At 44.9% G+C, this 17,787-nt stretch overlaps 1 protein-coding gene across 1 annotated transcript in view; it reads right to left on the reverse strand.

Moving 5' to 3' along the window:
* The window catches only part of LARS1 (leucyl-tRNA synthetase 1), a 232,182-nt gene that overhangs the window by 65,390 nt on the left and 149,005 nt on the right, over nucleotides 1-17,787 (reverse strand). Inside the window, exons 21-22 of the mRNA XM_086931659.1 lie at nucleotides 11,974-12,031; nucleotides 9,790-9,853 (exon numbers count right to left, since the gene is read on the reverse strand). Coding sequence (XP_086787785.1) covers nucleotides 9,790-9,853; nucleotides 11,974-12,031 — 122 coding nt within the window. The remainder of the gene's footprint in view (nucleotides 1-9,789; nucleotides 9,854-11,973; nucleotides 12,032-17,787) is intronic.

The raw sequence follows: 17,787 nt of genomic DNA on the forward strand, positions 1-17,787 counted from the left end.
TTGGGCTCTATCTGCCATGTACGCTGGGTCATCCTGAGGTGCGTGTATCTATTGGTTAATGACCTTAAGGTGTGCCGCCCAATAATACGACTGTATGTCGAGGAGTGCTATCCCACCATCATACCAACTTCTATGTAGTTTTGCCTGCGCTATGCATGCCGGTATGTTACCCCAAAGAGGTACTGACACCTGTGCAGCTATTTGTTTAAAGTATCGGGGCGGGACTGGAAAGGGCATATTATCAAGGGCATAAAAAAACGGAGTAGGGCCATCATCTTATATAACGCCATTTACCCAGGAGTGTCAGGGGGAGGGATGCCCAATGTATCACGTCTCTCCGTAAGTGCTCCATAGGGGGTGCCAGATTTTTGGAGAAGAACTCTGTTACATCCATTGTAATATATATACTTAAGTATTTAAAGGAGTCCCTCGCAACCACAAGGGGGCAATCGGTAGAGAGTTGCGGTGCAGGCCCCTCTAGTATATACAGGACCGACTTGGGCCAATTTATTGTATACCCTGACACCTTCCCGAAATTATCACAGATGTAAAGGAGCTTCTGTATAGAGTGTTGTGGATCTGTGAGGTACACTAGAATGTCGTCAGCGTATAAAGAGAGACGGTCTTCCCATCCCTCCCTCCATTGAATTCCTTTTAGTAATGGAGCATCTCTAATCAGCGTCTGCAGAGGTTCCAGCACCAGCGCGAATAGGAGTGGTGACAGGGGGCAGCACTGGCGCGTCCCTCTCGCCAACGGTATCTCGCCTGATAGGTGCCCGTTAGCCGTAACACAAGCCAGAGGCCCCGTGTATAGGAGACGTACCCATGCACAACATTTAGGCCCAAATCCCAGATGCGGAAGGACCGCAAAGAGATATTACCATTCCACCATGTTGAAGGCCATCTTCGCATCTAGGGATAATATCACTGCCGGTTCGGACAGAGACGGAGCCTTTGCCAGCGCTCCATGTAGGCGTCTGAGGTTGAGTGCTGTGTTCCTATTTGGCATGAAGCCAGATTGGCCTGGGTGTATTAAGTGTGGTAAATGGGTCATCAATCTGTTGGCTAACAATTTAGCTAAAATTTTGGCCTCTGCATTCAGCAGAGATATAGGGCGGTAGGAGGTGCATTCAGACGGGGGCTTACCAGGTTTTGGGATTGCCACTATCGTTGCTATTCGTTGGTCTAGCTGTAGTTCACCCTTTCCAGGCTGTCGATGTACATTGCCAATAAAGGCGGGCAGACAGTCTCTTCCATCTGTTTATACCATTCTATCGGGATCCCATTATGACCCAGTGCTTTGCCTGACTGCAGCGATCGGATTGCTAATTGCAACTCTTCGTTCGTAAGGTCTGCCTCCAATTCCAGGGAAGCCTCCTGAGTCAGCGTTGGCATCTCTATATTTAGTAAGGACTCTACTACCTCTACCTCTGTGACATCCGATGTCGGTGTGTAGACTTCCCGGAAATATTCTGCCAGTGTATTTACTATGTCCTCTGGGTCCGTCGTGATTCTTCCCTCCGCCTTCCTTATTTGTCGTATTCCCCTAGTGCTATTCTAACGCCTATCTATCTAGCCAAGCCAGCAGCTTCCCCGCTTTGTCTCCTACGTCATATATTTTGTGTATAGTCGCTGCCAGGCTAGCCACTGTCCTTTCTTGTAAGTAGTCCCTGTGGTGGTGTTGTCTGAGGTGCAGAACGTGTGCCGTATCCGGTGTGGAATCTGCTGAGTAGTCTGTGTCGGCTGCCTGCAGCGCTATCTCTAAATCTAAAAGTTTCCTCTGTTTTGTCCGTCTGTGCCCCGTGATAGATGCTATTGCTTGCCCTCTAAGGACGGTCTTGTATGCTTCCCACACTATTGATGGTTAAATAACCGATGTAGTGTTTTCCTCAAAGAAATGTTTTGTGGCTCTACGGAGGTCCTTTCTAATATTGGGAATGTGGAGGTACCCGGGATAAATAGGGTAAATCCTCCGACGAGACTTTTGGCGGTAGGAGAAAGTTAGCACCACCGGGGAGTGATCAGAGATGCCCCTGGGTTTGATCACCACTCCTTCAACGTTTTGTAGGCTGGCGTCCAACATCATAAAATAGTCTATTCTGGACAGACTGTTATGTACATTGGAGTGGTACGTGTATTGGCGTGCTGTGGGATGCGAGTGCCTCCAGACATCTACAAGCCCCATTGCCTCTGTGAAGCTCTGCAAGCGAGAGGTTCCAGGCGTCGGAGACCTAGCCAGGTATTTGTCTATGGTGGCGTCCATTTTAGCATTGAAGTCCCCCGCAAAGATAAGGTCCCCTTTCGGCAGTGCAAGGAGGAAGTCGCTGAGTGCTGGGTGTGCCACTGTGTGAAGTGCTGGGGGAATGTATACTGATACCACATTAAGGAGTCTGCCTTCCCATTGACCCTGCAGTGCTGCAAACCTTCCCTGGTCGGCCGTCTTAGTCTGGAGGACTATGACGGGAGAGTTTTTCCGCACCAAGATGTCCGTCCCCCTGGAGCCCGACGAGAACTCTGAGTGCACTACCATCTTATACCCCCATCTATCTAATACCTTACATGCCGTTGCCGCGAGATGGGTCTCCTGCAGTAGCGCGAATGCGGGCCGTGGCGTTTCAGGGCCTGCAGTACCAGACCCCTCTTTATCTTATCACCCAGTCTGTGGACATTCCAAGTTACAAACACTAGAGGGGTTACTTCAGCTTCTTGGGTCGTGGTCTGGGTACAGTCAGGTTGTGTGCCTATTGCCATGGGTGCGGTGTGTAGATACAGGGAACTTCTGCCTAACTAACTCTTTGAAAGATCTGTCGGTCAGTCGATTCTCTGCTTTGCCATCAGTGCCATTACCACCTAGAACAAAACTAAACAGATTCCAGACTTCCCCACCCTCTGTCCCTCCCTCTCACCCTGCCTCCCTGCTTAACGGACTCAACACCACCCGCCACCCCAACTCAGCAGAGTGCTTCTTCCCAACCCGAACCATAGTACTTGCTTGACGGGGGTAAGGAGTCCAAGAGGAAGCATCAGCCCTTCCTTCCCTCCATGGCCTGCTTCAGTCCAGTGTCCAAAGTCGGCAAGACTGTGGCTTTGCATGTATTGGAACTCTCTCCCGGGGATTATGTTGTTAGTAAGTTCATCCTTGGCTGATATCCTCTGCTTTCGACCGTGGCGAGCGGTCCGGGTCCAGGCGCCGTGTTGCCTGGCTTCCTGTGTCCTCTTCCTCTCCACGGCGATGGTGGTCTTCAACTCCGCCACCTTCCCGGAAGACTGGAAACACGCTGAACTCACCGCCCTTCTGAAAAAACCCACAGCGGACCCCACCGAACTCAAAAATTACCGCCCCATCTCGCTTCTTCCATTCCCGGCCAAAGTCATCGAGAAAGCTGTCAACAACCAGCTTGCCGCCTTCCTCGAAGCCAACAAATCCCTCGACCCCTCACAATCTGGCTTCCGAGCAAAACACAGCACTGAGACCGCCCTCATCGCAGCAACAGACGACATCCGAACTCTACTGGACAATGGAGACACAGTCGCCCTCATCCTCCTTGACCTTTCTGCAGCATTCGACACAGTCTGCCACAGCACCCTTTTACAACGCCTCAATAACATCGGAATCCAAGGAAAAGCACTTGAATGGATCACCTCGTTCCTCACCGGAAGAACCCAGAGAGTCCGCCTTCCACCATTCAAGTCCGAGGCCTCTGAAGTCATATGCGGCGCACCTCAAGGATCCTCACTCAGTCCCACCCTCTTCAACGTATACATGAGCCCCCTCGCGGCCATCGCACGCCAACACAACCTCAACATCATCTCTTACGCGGATGACACTCAACTGATCCTTTCTCTCACCAATGACCCCAGCACCGCCAAAACTAACCTACACGAAGGAATGAAAGAAGTTGCCGAATGGATGAAACAAAGCCGTCTGAAACTGAACTCAGACAAAACAGAAGTCCTCATCTTAGGTACATCCCCCTCTGCATGGGACGACTCCTGGTGGCCGGAAGCCCTCGGAAAAGCACCCATCCCGACAGACCACGCACGGAACCTAGGCGTCATCCTGGATTCTTCACTCTCAATGAACAGACAAGTCAGCGCCGTATCCTCTTCCTGCTTCAACATTCTTCGCATGCTCAGAAAAACATTTCGCTGGATCCCCCCCGAAACAAGGAAAGCAGTCACCCACGCTCTGGTCACGAGCCGACTGGACTACGGAAACACCCTCTACGCAGGTACTACCGCAAAACTCCAGAAGAAACTCCAACGAATCCAAAACGCCTCAGCCAGGCTCATATTAGACATCCCACGCAACGAACACATCTCTGGTCACCTTAAAGACCTCCACTGGCTACCCGTCAATAAGAGGATCACTTTCCGACTGCTTACCCACGCACACAAATCACTCTACGACATCGGACCAGAATGCCTCAATTCACGACTGTCCTTTTACACCCCCTCCCGCCAACTACGTTCTTCCAGCCAAGCCCTCGCCACTTTACCTCGCATCAACAAGACCACCATGGGAGGCAGATCCTTTTCATACCTGGCTGCTAAAACATGGAACTCACTCCCCGCTTACATTCGCCTTACCCAGAACCACCTAGCATTCAGAAAGCAACTTAAAACGTGGATTTTTGACAAGTAATCCTCCTCCCCTTCCTAAGCGCCTTGAAACCCTCTGGGTATGTAGTGCGCTATATAAATTCTATGACTTGACTTGACTTGACTTTGTTCCCACGACGACGTTTATCCACTCGCCGCCAACCCTCAAGCCAGTCATAGGCCTCTTCTGGTGTTTCAAAGAACCATGTCTTGCCTTCCGCTACTACTCTGAGCCTTGCAGGAAATAGCATGGAATAGGGCAATTCTTGCGCTCGTAGTGCTTTTTTCACTTCTAGAAAACTTTGCCTGCGTCGGGAGACAGCTGCTGTATAGTCCGGGAAGAAGGCGACTGTTGAGTTGTGGACTCAAATTGGCGGGGAGACTCTCGCCGTTTGTAAGATGGCGTCTCTGTCTCGGAAGTTAAATAGTCTGGCGAGCACCGGTCTGGGGGGTGCTCCTGGCTTAGGCCTTCCACCCAGAACCCTATGGGCTCTCTCCACTGAGAAGAAACCGGAGAGTCCTTTGGGCTGCAGTCGCACTCTCACCAGTTCTTCTACATAGAGGTCCACTGCTTGATTACCTTCACTTTCTGGAATACCAAGAATGCGGACATTGTTCAGGCATGAGCGCCCTCCTTGGTCATCGAGCTTCTCCGCTAGCAGCTTGTTTTCCGTCTCGAGTTGGGATAGGGCTTTCTGCATCGCCGTTGTATCCGTCACCAGGGATTTGGTGACTATCTCCACTTCTTTAACTCTGTCCGCCATTTTCTGGAAGTCCACTCGGAGTAGGGTGGTGTCCGTAGAGATCGTCCCCACTGTAGTTTGGACACTCGAAAAGGCCACCATAATGTCCTCCAGCGTCACCTTTTTCGCCCCATCGACGTCTGCCACTTTGCCCGAGGAGGCGCCCCCCTCTGGAAGCGGTGGAAAACCTTTGTCGTAGTCGTAGGCATATTTGGCCTGCGAATTTTTAGCCCGTTGGCCCCTGCCCGTCATGGTGCCGTTGACGGTGGGTTGGTTAATGCACTGCACAGCTGTATTTTGCCTCCCTTGCTTATGGGCCCTGTGATCTGTTAGGCGTGTAGAACTGTACTGGCACTGGCATGTTGATTGATTATGAAATGTGCGGGCGTGCCAGTGTTGCAGGGTACGCGGTACTTAGAGGCCTGCGTCTATGTCTGGTTCCAGTCTCGAACTCCAGCCTGCACCACCCGCCCCTCAGATGGCGCGCCTCTTGCCAGCGCCAGCACTACCATAGCCAGTCACTGGGGCTCCCAGAGCCAGGTATTGTATGCAGGCTTGCTGCATTGTCGAGATATCACCAACCGGTGGGGTGGGGCGGGGGGGTGGGGGGGGGGGGGGGGGGGAGCTGGTACCACGCAAGCTCCTTCTGGCGCAGTGAGTGCTGCGAAGTCCTGGGCCCCACGCCCCTCAGGACGATAGCAGCTGCGGCCTTCTGGAATTCAAGCTCCCGGTTGTATCACTGTCTCCAGGCCTCACCGTGCAGTTGCTGCTCCCCCCGCTGTTTCTCCCGCATCGCTGGTAGCTACCGGGCCCCCAGGGAGTGTCCAGGTCGTATCAGTTCGCGTTATCGCCCGGTGCCTTTACAGCTCCTGGCTTGCCACTCGCCTCACTCCGCCGCCCTCTCGCCTCGATCCCGGGCCTCAAGCTACATCAGGCCCCAGTTCCCGCTCGGGTGGTAGGCCGCCACAGGTCTCTCACAGTTACCGCTGGCCCCCAGTGTCAGATTCTTCCCGGAGTTTCGCCGATCGTTGCAGCTCGGTCCTAAACCTTGCCTCAGGCCCCTGGAGCACCGTCACATATCGGATAATTGGCCGGATTAATGCGAAGGGCTATGCCGTCCCCGGAGCTCCTCTACTAAGCACCCATCTTGCTCGGCTGTTAGCCACGCCCCCACAGTACATCCTTTTTGATGGCATTTGTTACCTCCAGGTTTCTATTTTCCATGTGGTGTATTAGAAATGCAAAGATTAAGTTATTGGGATCAGGGAGACGCGTAGTATCTGCCTTCCCTCCACAGACTTGAAAAGTGGGATGTCTATTGGTTCTACCTGTTGGGTAAAGTCTCAGCCTATATTATGTAACTGCACGATTTTTAAATGTACTGATCGCTGGTTTTTATTTGATTTTATGGCATTTTATTTGATGGTTTTAACTTTACAATTAACCTGTTTGAGATTTAATTGCGATATCATATGTATTTAATGTTGCTTTTTATTCCTGTTGGTTATGGAATACCCAGAATTTAGCTTTTATTGAAGTTTTTGTATTGATTTTATGGCCGTATGGCCGATAATAAAGCTTTCTTGACTGACTGAGCCATACAGATAGGAGATTTAGTTTCAAATATAGAAATAGGGCATTCATGCTGTATAAACTGAACCAGAAGAAACTAGCTTCAGTAAACATTTGACAGTATTGCTTAACTGACTGAATACCCAATGATCAACCACTTCTCCAAAGCAGAACTAGGGATCACAAATCCCAAGCAGTCACGCAGATCGGTGATATTAGACACCTGCAGGCATGTTTTCTTAGACAACATACTTTTCAGTAAGTAATGGTTGCATTTTGCCTGGAAGTGGGCCACAGATTGGCTAGTCTTAATTAGAACCACTGCGAAAAGCATGTCAGATGCTATGCTAATCAGAATTCAGACGAGTGAGAATAACCTTAAGACCATATCCAGATGTCGGTCTATAAGAAGAGACTTGAATAAATCAATACACAAATGACTTTTGAGACGAACAACATTTAAACTGTAAGAGGACATACAGAAAGCAACAGTCCATATGTCACTCAAGAATATTACACAGAACCGCCAAAACAGGCTACATTCCTCAGAAAAGGCCCACATAGGAGGGCAAACAAAACAGAGCTGGACATTCAACTCTGACGATAGGAGCACTAGCGAAGAGGATGCACGAGGCCTACCACCATCACAACACCGTACCATATGGGTTTCAACCCTTCCATCAGTGGTTCCCTTTCCCTAGAATTAGAGCACTTTTTTTAAGCAGGAGAAACGGGAAGAGGTAAACAAAAAGACAACCCTAGAATACAGTGGACAAAAGAAACAAGATGAGTAGAGAAGCGAGGGGAAGGAGGCACAACTAACAGTGGGTCAATTTGTGCTCCAATCCACATGCTGTTCTACAAAAAGAATGCCCTCAACAAAGAATTAGGCTTTGTACCAACCGCACAATTAGATATGTTCAACCCTGGTGTGAGTTAGTGGAATCTTTCAGCAAAGCACACCTTAAAGTCTTTTTGATAACAAGGAGGAACTTGACACCCCACCTGTCAATACTGGGCATAAAAACAAAAATCACCTTCTTACCACCTACACATTCTCTTTCAGCAGAAATTCTAGCTTAGGAACAAGTAGTAACCTCAGAGATTGAGACTATACCGACTAATGAGAGACATACCTTTCGAAACTTTTCGAAAGCAGAACAAGAATTCTTTGATACAAAACGAAATAATCATAATGTAGTAATTAACCGCATCGCTGCGGCGGTTATTTTTCCCCTACGCTGCTTTTTTCTAAAAGCTGCGTAAGATGACGAACTCAGCTCGTCATCCGCACACGCCCCCGTGGCTGATGACGAGCCGAGCTCGTCATCAGCATCGAAGGGGTTAAACCTGCCAACAAGAGGGGGGCATCTGGATACTCACTAGAGAGATGTATTACACGGACTGTCTAAGATGCTTGCTCAAGAATACAAATTATGTGATCCTTGAAGTGGACCCACAGACCAACTGTTCTGAACCATTCAAAACATAGTAGAAAAGCAGAAAACTCAGGCTGGATCATCGAGCAGGAATTAGATTTCTTTGTAGCAAAAAAACACTGCATACCACACTTCTACACCACCTAAAATTCACAAACAAAGAAGACCATCTTCTAGCTGACATAGGGTGTCTGAGATAGGTTTTATCTTGATGACTCTCCAAGTTCTGAGACTGGTTTCTTTGCCCCCATGTTGCGTAAAATGTCCTCATAGTCTTATGGGACTTAACCATGAACTCGAGTATGGATATCCTGATTACCTCAATATTGAAGCACTCTACAACAGCACTCTGCAGGAACCGACTCGACAGGTTCTAGTCTATCATGTCAAATAAAAATTGGGTCTACATAATTCCAAGACACGTCATGATGGAATGTGCTAAAATGGCCCTTACAGAGAATTTCTTTAACTATGAAGGCACAATAGACCAACAGAAACGGGGCACTTCCATACGGTGTACCTCTGCTCCTAGTGCAGCAGGTTTGAATGTCCGCAGGTTTGAGGAGAATTTAATTTACTGTAATGATAATCTTCACAAAAACACATTAAGATATGTTGTTGTCACATTGATGGCATTCTAATAATCTGAACCGAATCTAAAAATTCGGCCCTGGTCTTCCTCAAATAGATTAATGAGAAAGATTCCTTTCTTAATTTCACAAATATAGTAAGTCACGCTGATTTAGCATTTCTGGACTTTAAAAAGCAGTGCAAAAATGGTGCATTTGAAACAAGTCTACTGTAAACCCAAAGATAGGAACAGGTTGCTGAGAACTGACAGTCACCACCCACGAGCTTTGAGGGAGAAGCTGCCCTTCGGACAGTTCTTAGAAATCACAAGTAACTGTTTTAAGATATCTGGGTACGATAAAGTAGTCTCTGGATTGTGTTACAAATTGACAACACATAATTACTCAACAGAATAATACAAAAAAGCAAAGGCAAGGGCACGCAACAACAGTTGCAATGCTTTACTTGAGACCTACCAGAAACCCAAGAAATAAGAAATTGACCTGTATCACTACCGTCTCAGCCGACTTGAATCAAGTCAAACGAATTGCGCCAAAACATTGGAAAATCCTCAATACCAATGGGAAGAATTGGCTTCCCCTTCATCATTCAACTCAGGACTAAATATCTGGGGCTTATTAGTCTACATTCACAAATATAAACTGACCCAGACTAAGGTAGCTACTGCATTAAAGTTGTTAATAGATACCTCTTTGGTTTTAAACCACAACTTCTTTGAAAGAGTAAACGATAACCAAGTGTGTCAGGGCTCTCTTACTCTATTTTCAGCACTTGTCCACAACAAACTTCCAAACTATACCATCATTACCGTGAAAGCAGAGATGGTACACAGAGTTGCTTACCATCAGCAGAAAACTTTTGTATTGCTTGACTCAGGGTAAGGAAGTTGCCAGTAGATTTTGACATCTAAAAGACACAAAAACAGTAAAACTTTACTATATAGAACAAATCATAAAACCAGCAGATAGCTGGTTTTGGAAAGAGAGCACCCCATTAGTTCATCAATACCTAATTTTATTTGTTAAACCTGGTGTGTAGGTCATCTTTTCAAGAAGTATTTTTCAAATTCAAAAATCAACTATAAATTCCTAATATAAACTGGGCATAGCATTAGTCTCTTACGCCAATTATACTATTTGAAGATTGGTGAACCAAGCATATGAGACTCAAAATAGATACTTCACTGGCTGAGTTTCCATCTACAGAGCGCTAGGCTGTACCTACTGAGCGTAGGGACGAAAGAATACTGTGAACCCGCTTCGTGAGGTAAAGGATCTGCTAAAAGGAATAGCAGGTATCACACTTCTCTGTGGCCCCACAAGACACTCAGTGGTAACTGAGGTGCAGCACATCTCTGCCACAGGAGGTCAATTCGAGACCTCATGGAGACACAACACTTCAAACAATAATATACCTTAATCTCATTGTTCCTTTCCCTTTACTGGTTGCTGGATCCCCTTCCTCCAATCCAGTTTGAGAACTTCACAAATACAAGCTCCGGGCATGGCTTAAGGGAACAATCTGTCGAAAGGTCAGAGGGACTTCTTCACAAAACAAAGAGCTCCCAATATTGGAACCTACAGAAAGGCAGAAACTATACGACAGCCCAAACCTTTCTAGCGGATGTATTAAGAACATGTACAAAGGCCCACAAATGTGAACTTGCCATTAATAAAGCTTGCCCACCTGAACCTTGTCTGATATGAAAGGTTCACAAATGAGGTGCCTTATTCCATAGAAAAAAGATCTATTGCTTTTTGTTAATTTGGGATTTATTGTTGGCAGTCGGATAGCTCGGTATACTAAGCTCAAGTTGCAAATAATGTGGGATTTTAGATTAGAGGATTAGTTACAGTAATTGCTTTGCTTTATGGTGCAGGTCTTTCTATAAACTCTTTACACTCCTCCTGCTCGTCTTTGCTTCCAACCTAGGATAAGAGACAGTGATAATATCTATTGGAGACTAAGTATATAATAGAAGAGGAAAATTATGAGTTAAAGAAAATGATGGTTAATTCTAGGTTACAGGGTGGTGAAAAGTAATGACTAGCTTGCCTTTGCAAGATCAGTTCCTAAGAAGAAAGCGTTAACAAAAATGTCTAAATGGCAACCCTATTGATGTATTTTTCATTTCTTCACCATATATATATATATATATATATATATATATATATATATATATATATATATGCATTACCTCTAAACCAGAACTGTAACTTCTTGCTACAAAACAAACTATTTCATCGGGGTTACTACATTTTTTAAAAATAAATTTTGTTTCCTTTGACATAAGCTTGGACTCTTCAGATAATTTCCACCAATTACAGCAAGCCTCTTTATCATTACTTCTTAAAATAACTAGAAACTTAATGTGCCAATTCCTGTTACTTCTGCTCTGCAGAGCTTCCTGTGTAAGTTGGCAATTAGGTACTTATCAAAAGCTTTTAAAATGCCCTCTGCTTTTTAGTGGTCCATAAGCTCCAATCTTTCTTCTGCTAAATTGCATTTCGATTTTGCCCTCCAATTTCTAATCTACTCATAATACATAAGTTCACGACAACCTTTTATTTGAACCTCCATCCCTTGTGTTTTCATACCACTGGGGAAGTAAGCACCCAGCTAGAAGCACCGAAGTACACCAAGAGATAGAGAGCATAACAGAAGGGAATAACACGGGGGCATAATATTCTACCCCAACATCAGGGAGGCAATCTGGAAAGCCATAAGGGTGCCAAGTGCAGGGAAATGTACACGAGGGTGGATGAATCGCCTGGGCTCCTAGCTGCAAGATTACACTTTACCCCACAGGCCTTGCGAGGTGGCTGAAGACTGCTGATTGGATTACAAAGTAAGTGTCCTAATTCAGAGGTCACACCTTTTCTACTTTAAGGTTGGCACAGTTAGGTGTGAGGATTCATAATCTCAAGGTAATGTAAGGTTTTGTGTTCAACCTCTGCTTTAAGCCAGAACTAACACACTCCAAAAAATAAAGGCAAGAAAAAAACAGCAGCAAAATAAAAAAATACCTTTTCAGAATTCAGCAAAAGATGTCCGTTTGCCCTCACAGCCACTGGCCATTTGCGACTGTAAAAGAAAAGAAAAACTATTTTAGCCCAAGCAGATTTCGGTTGATAAAAGCACTCAGGATGCGGCCTGGCCATTATTTCATGGACAGAACTGCGATTTTCATATCTTGACCCGTACTTGAATGAAGAAAATCTCTTAAAACAGGCTTTTTTGCCTCTTATCAGTATGTACTTAAAAGAGTAAACATAAGAAGAAAGCGCTTTAGAACGTGTTCTAAAGCTGCGTTAATCATCTGTGCGTGACTGCTAAGTAAATTACACAGGCTGAAGGGCCATGTTAAAAATGAAAAACAGAATTTAAGTCCTATTTAAGTACAAAGGCTGGGCATTTGCAGAATCTTAAAACATGAACAAATGACTGGGGGTTTTCTCTGGGAAAGGTGGAACTCTAAGGAACGATAACAGAATTCCCATAACTTGCGAAAATGGACTGCTATTCCTGTAAGCAATGGCAATACACATCAGAATGGACTGCTATTGTTAGACAAATTCAAAATCCGAAATGTAACTCTCAAACGAGCTAACACTCGCGTAAGGCCCGTGCGCTTCATTATCACAATTTGAAATCTGGAGCTTCTGCATTTACGGCACAATAGCGACACCTACCGGCACAGAATCAAACTTCACTGAACGCCAGTACCTTGATATGCTCTACAACAGTGGTTCCCAAACTTTTGACTCCTGAGGACCCCTATTGAGCCACCACTGGAAGCTGGGGACCCCCAAGCAATTTGTATGAGTTAAATTTCAAAATGAAAACAGTAATTCGAAAAAAATACACTTGTGTGCATACAAAACAAATACTCAAAGTACTAAGGATTTTGGGGCCGGATGTACGACTATTTAATTGAAGTGTACAACACTGTTTGGGATTCCCAATGGGGTCGCAAATTGCGAGGTTCATTAATATTAATGAGCCTCTCGCCATTTTCAAGCCCATTGGGAATGCCAGCCCTCCCAGGGATGGTGGAATGCTAGGCTCTGCAGGCTACCATGTCTTGGACTGCTTTTAAATAAAACAGTTTTTTAAAAACAAATGCAGCCTGTTTACCATGCATTTAAAAAAAAAAAAAAAAGAAAATGAAACGTTTTTGTTTCATTTTCTAAGGGCAGGCAGAGGTCCCTGGGACCACTGCCTGCCCTTAAAACATAAGTTTGCATGCATTTGCAAAGGGGAAGGGGTCCCCTGGGGACCCCTTCCCATTTGCGAATGCATTACCATCTACTTGAAGTAGGTGGTTTGCAACAGCAAAACATTTGTACATGGTTTTGAGACTCCCTATTTGGAAGGGAATGCCCCTTCCAAATAGCAAGTTGCAAAACCTATTTAGCAAGTTGCAAACAAATTACAACCCGCGAAATAGGCTTTGTACATGGCTCAATAGGTTTTTGCATGCATAAACGGGTTCGCGAACGCGTTCGTACATATAAAAACAGATCGTACATCTGGCGCTTAGTATTTTATATTGAAGTAATAGCCCCTCTGTCACATGTATTTTATTTGTTTTATAGCATCTCTCATACCATTGTAGGATGTCAGAGCACTTTACATCACACACATATAGAGACATTGAATCATATATGTAAATCAGTGTGTATATAAAATGTTTAAAGAGTGCCCGGTCTGGAAAAGCACCAACTCAGGATTCAGAACATAACACAGTGGCTAGCACTGACTTTAACATTAAAAATGTATTTCCACCCAAATAAATCTTTTTAGCAGCATCAGGATAATGAATACCTGTGAAAAAATATAAGTTACTAACTGGTACCATGCAGTTTTCAAACAGCTCTTTGATGACAGTTTATAGGTCCCTCTGCTAGATTACGATTGTCACTTATGAAGTGCACAGTAATAAAGGAATCTCTGTGACAAAAGCAGTAACCACGAACCTATGCACATAAAATACTGCTTTTTAAGATGCATGATACACGTTTTTTGCAGTAGGCACATTAACCCTCTGTGCTACATTAGTTCAATCAAAGCTGCAACTGAACAAAACTCTCCTCAGCTCCAGCAGGTACATTAATCACTGGCATTCTCTTGACACTTTTATTGTTGCTGGAAAGCTGCTAATTATACAAGAAATGTTTCTGTGCTTTTAAAACTGTTGCCTACGGACCCCCTGGGAATGTGTCACGGACCCCTGGGGGTCAGCGGACCACAGTTTGGGAAACACTGCTCTACAACAGTGTTTCCCCAACTGGGGTCCGTGGACCCCCAGGGGTTCCCTGACACATTCCCTGGGGGTCCTCGGGCAGCAGTTTTAAAAGCACTCCAAAATTCCTTGTCGAATTAGCAGTTTTTGAGCAACAATAAAAGTGTCAAGATAACACCAGTGATTAGTGTACCTTGCTGGAGAGAGATGAGAGTTTTGTCCAGTGGCAGGTTTGACTTATCTAATGTAGCACAGAGGGTTAATATGCCTGCTGCAAAGAACGCGTACCATGCATTTTAAAAAACTGTATTTTATGTGCATAGGTCAGTGCATTACTTCTTTTGTCACCTAGATTCTTTTGTTACTCTTCAGCTCATAAGAGACGATCATAATCTAGCACAGTGACCTATAAATGGTCATGAAAGAGCTTCTTACACACTGCATGGTACAAGTTAGTAACTTATGTTTTTTCCCAGTCTTTCATTATCCTAATGCTGCTAAAGGGGTTTATTTAGAAGGAAATACATTTTTATTGTTAAAGTCAATCCTAACCACTGTGTTGGGTTTTGAATCCTGAGTTTGTGCTTTTCCAGACCAAGCACTCTTTAATAATGCCTACCAGTATGAATGACATGTGAACCCTACACCTTGTAATCCCCTTTGCCTTATGTAAAATTTTCTCTACACTGATTTACAGTGCTCTGACATCCTACAATGGTATGAGAGATGCTATAAAACAAATGAAATACATGTGACAGATGTGCTATGGAGAAATGAGAGGCACTGTTGAAGGGTGATAACAAGGGAATCATTAAAAAACCCCAACAAAGATTGTTGTATTCTGGTGCATAGTAAGGTCATCATTTACTATTCTTTAAAAGCGAATACAATTCAATATATAATGATAAATGTGTTGTAGAATGCACCATTGTATTCTAAATTTTCTTGGCGGGAGAGCCTCCCAAAGCCCCCTTTGTAGTGGGCAGCCTCACTCACTACACTTGGAGTGCACTGTATGGGGACTGGTCTGAAAACATTTGCCAGGGCTGCTTTGGGTTTCCACTCTGGCCCTGGCAGCAGCAGGAGCCTTGGACTGCGAAATAATAGTAACCATTTAAAAGGTATTCACAGAGATGCAGCACCAACCTTCCCATTAAAAATGTCTGTTTTTTGCAAACTCTTTCAATATAAAATACTAAAATCCATGGTAATTTGTTTTGTGCGCGCATGTGTGTTGATTTTTTACGAATTACTCTTTTAATGTTTGAAATTTAAATCGCAAAAATTGCTGGGGGGGCCCCGGCTTCCAGTGGTGAGTCAATGGGGGTGCTCAAGAGTCAAAAGTTTGGGAACCACTGCTCTACAAGATTCTTACGGACACAGAATAGGACTCTAAGAAAGGAACAGGCCGCGCTTTGCACTGGCGTAATAAAGTGAGGCCGTCTCTAAAAGGAGCGTGGCCAGAGGGTCGTAACTAGAAATCCTCTCCGAGGGGCATGTTCTAGGTAATTAAGGGCATGACAAAGATATGAGGTAACATTTTATTTATGCTCCACAAAGCCCTTGATCAGTATTTAGGTACCTCCCTGCGAGTTTTCTTTTACTGGGTTAAGACAGATCACGTAAAAGTGTCTAAAACAGGGTAGAAATATTGCCTTTGGTTGCTACCTATATCTGGTAAACGAGTAACAATGATTTTGTTGTTAATAATTAAAAATGCTTCAATTCCGGAACAAATGAGACGGAATTGAACATTACTAAGGACTGTGGAAGGAGTAGTGGTCTCTGGAGTGTATCAATCCTTCATACTCGCCCTTCGCACCACTGTCCTCTGCAGTCTCTCAGTCTGCTAAACACTTAGGCCTTTCTTATTATGTCAGCTATGGAAATCCTCCATCTGCATATATCACACTTCAAGTCATTCTCTTTAGCATTCTTTTCACTGTCCTTCTGCATGTAGCCCCCTCCCGCCTTGTACATATAAACGCAGTATTATTTCCCCTTGTCACAGTTGATATTTCACAGCTGCATGCATATACCTCCTTCACACACTTTCACATACAAGGGTAACTACAGTTCGCAACCTAATGACCATAGCTCTGTGTGCTCTACAGAAAAGTCGCGGATTGGATGAGCATTAACTCTGGAGATCTTTATGACCCACTAACAGTCAGAATCCAGGACTGCTCTCAGCCTCAACCCCAGAGCTGTCAATCGTGCCCGGCCATGAACACCCACAACTTGTCCTCACCCAGATACCTACAGGTGACAGTGCACAGTATGCACAACACGAGTCCAATGTGGTATGGTAACACTTAAAGAAACAACATCTGCAAAAACAAATTACTCTTTGGGAATGCAAGATAAAGTAAGGAAGGAGTTACTTACCTTGGTCAGTGGCGGCTCCTCCGTTAAGGCGGAGGAACGTCGCCTCACTGCTGTGGAGCAGCTAAATAAAGGAAAAATAAACTGAGAATAACTTGAGGATATTATCATTTTATTTTGTCCTGCTGCTACAGCTCTGCAGTGTGGGGCGGGGCTGCTCTGACACAGGAGCAGGGGGAGTGGCGAGCACTCTTTGCAAGCGCACATGAATGTTTGGCTGGCCATCTGGGGCCGCCCAAACATGCATGCGCACTTACCATGCGTTCCACCCAGGCTGCATTACAGCCTGAGTGGAGAACATGCCCAGGTTCCCATTCCCTGGCTGAGTAGAGCTTGGGTGCTTACCAATCACAACGCTGAATTACAGCATTGGGATTGGCTTAAGGAGCCTGGGTGTGCTTCCTGTTCTGTTTCGGTAGAAGGACAACGAGATAGAGAGACGGAGGAGAGTCGCAGTAGTACGGGAAGTTTTATAGATTTTATTATTTTTAAAATTCTTAATATGTCGTTTTTATGTACTGGACTTATGTCTGTTTTTATCTCATTCTTTTATCAAAATCTGTATGTACCTCATTGTACACATTATAAAACTGTTGGATGTTCAAGGTTGAATCTTTTTCTTCTCCCTCCTCATTTCCTCTGTATTGCTTTTCATTATACAAACTAATAAAAATGATTGAAGAAAAAAAAAGTATCCATCAGAAAAACAAGTTACTTACGTTAGGCAATGCTCTTTCTAGTGGATTCTTTATCTAACTACAGATTCCTCATTGCTCTCTCGCAACTCCATTCTATGGAATCTTTTCCATCTAAAAAGGTGTGAAATTAGAGATCTGTTACTGGTACAAACAATTAGTTTTCGGGCTCTGGGCGTCTGAGAGCACAGACATTGTCCAGAAAGAAATGGACAACAGCGGGATGGGGTGGTGCCTATATGAGGCTTCCGCTCTTTTCCGGGGCGGAGCCGAGGTCATGCGAAGTCACATAACGCCATCTACTGGTGCCGCAGGACAATGCTGGAAAATCTTCCAGATCTAGTCTGGCACTTGGGGATATTGTAAAGGTGGGAAATCTGTGGTTAGAAGTATCCATCAAAAATGTGAAGTATTAATAAACTGAATTGCTAACATGGATTAACTTAACAGTGTTTACAGTCATTGTTGAGAAATCGATTTATTTTTTTGCCTGTAAAGTGAAGAACATGATTATA

The sequence above is a fragment of the Lissotriton vulgaris genome, chromosome 7 (assembly GCF_964263255.1).
Source record: "Lissotriton vulgaris chromosome 7, aLisVul1.2, whole genome shotgun sequence".
NCBI classification, from domain to species: domain Eukaryota; kingdom Metazoa; phylum Chordata; class Amphibia; order Caudata; family Salamandridae; genus Lissotriton; species Lissotriton vulgaris.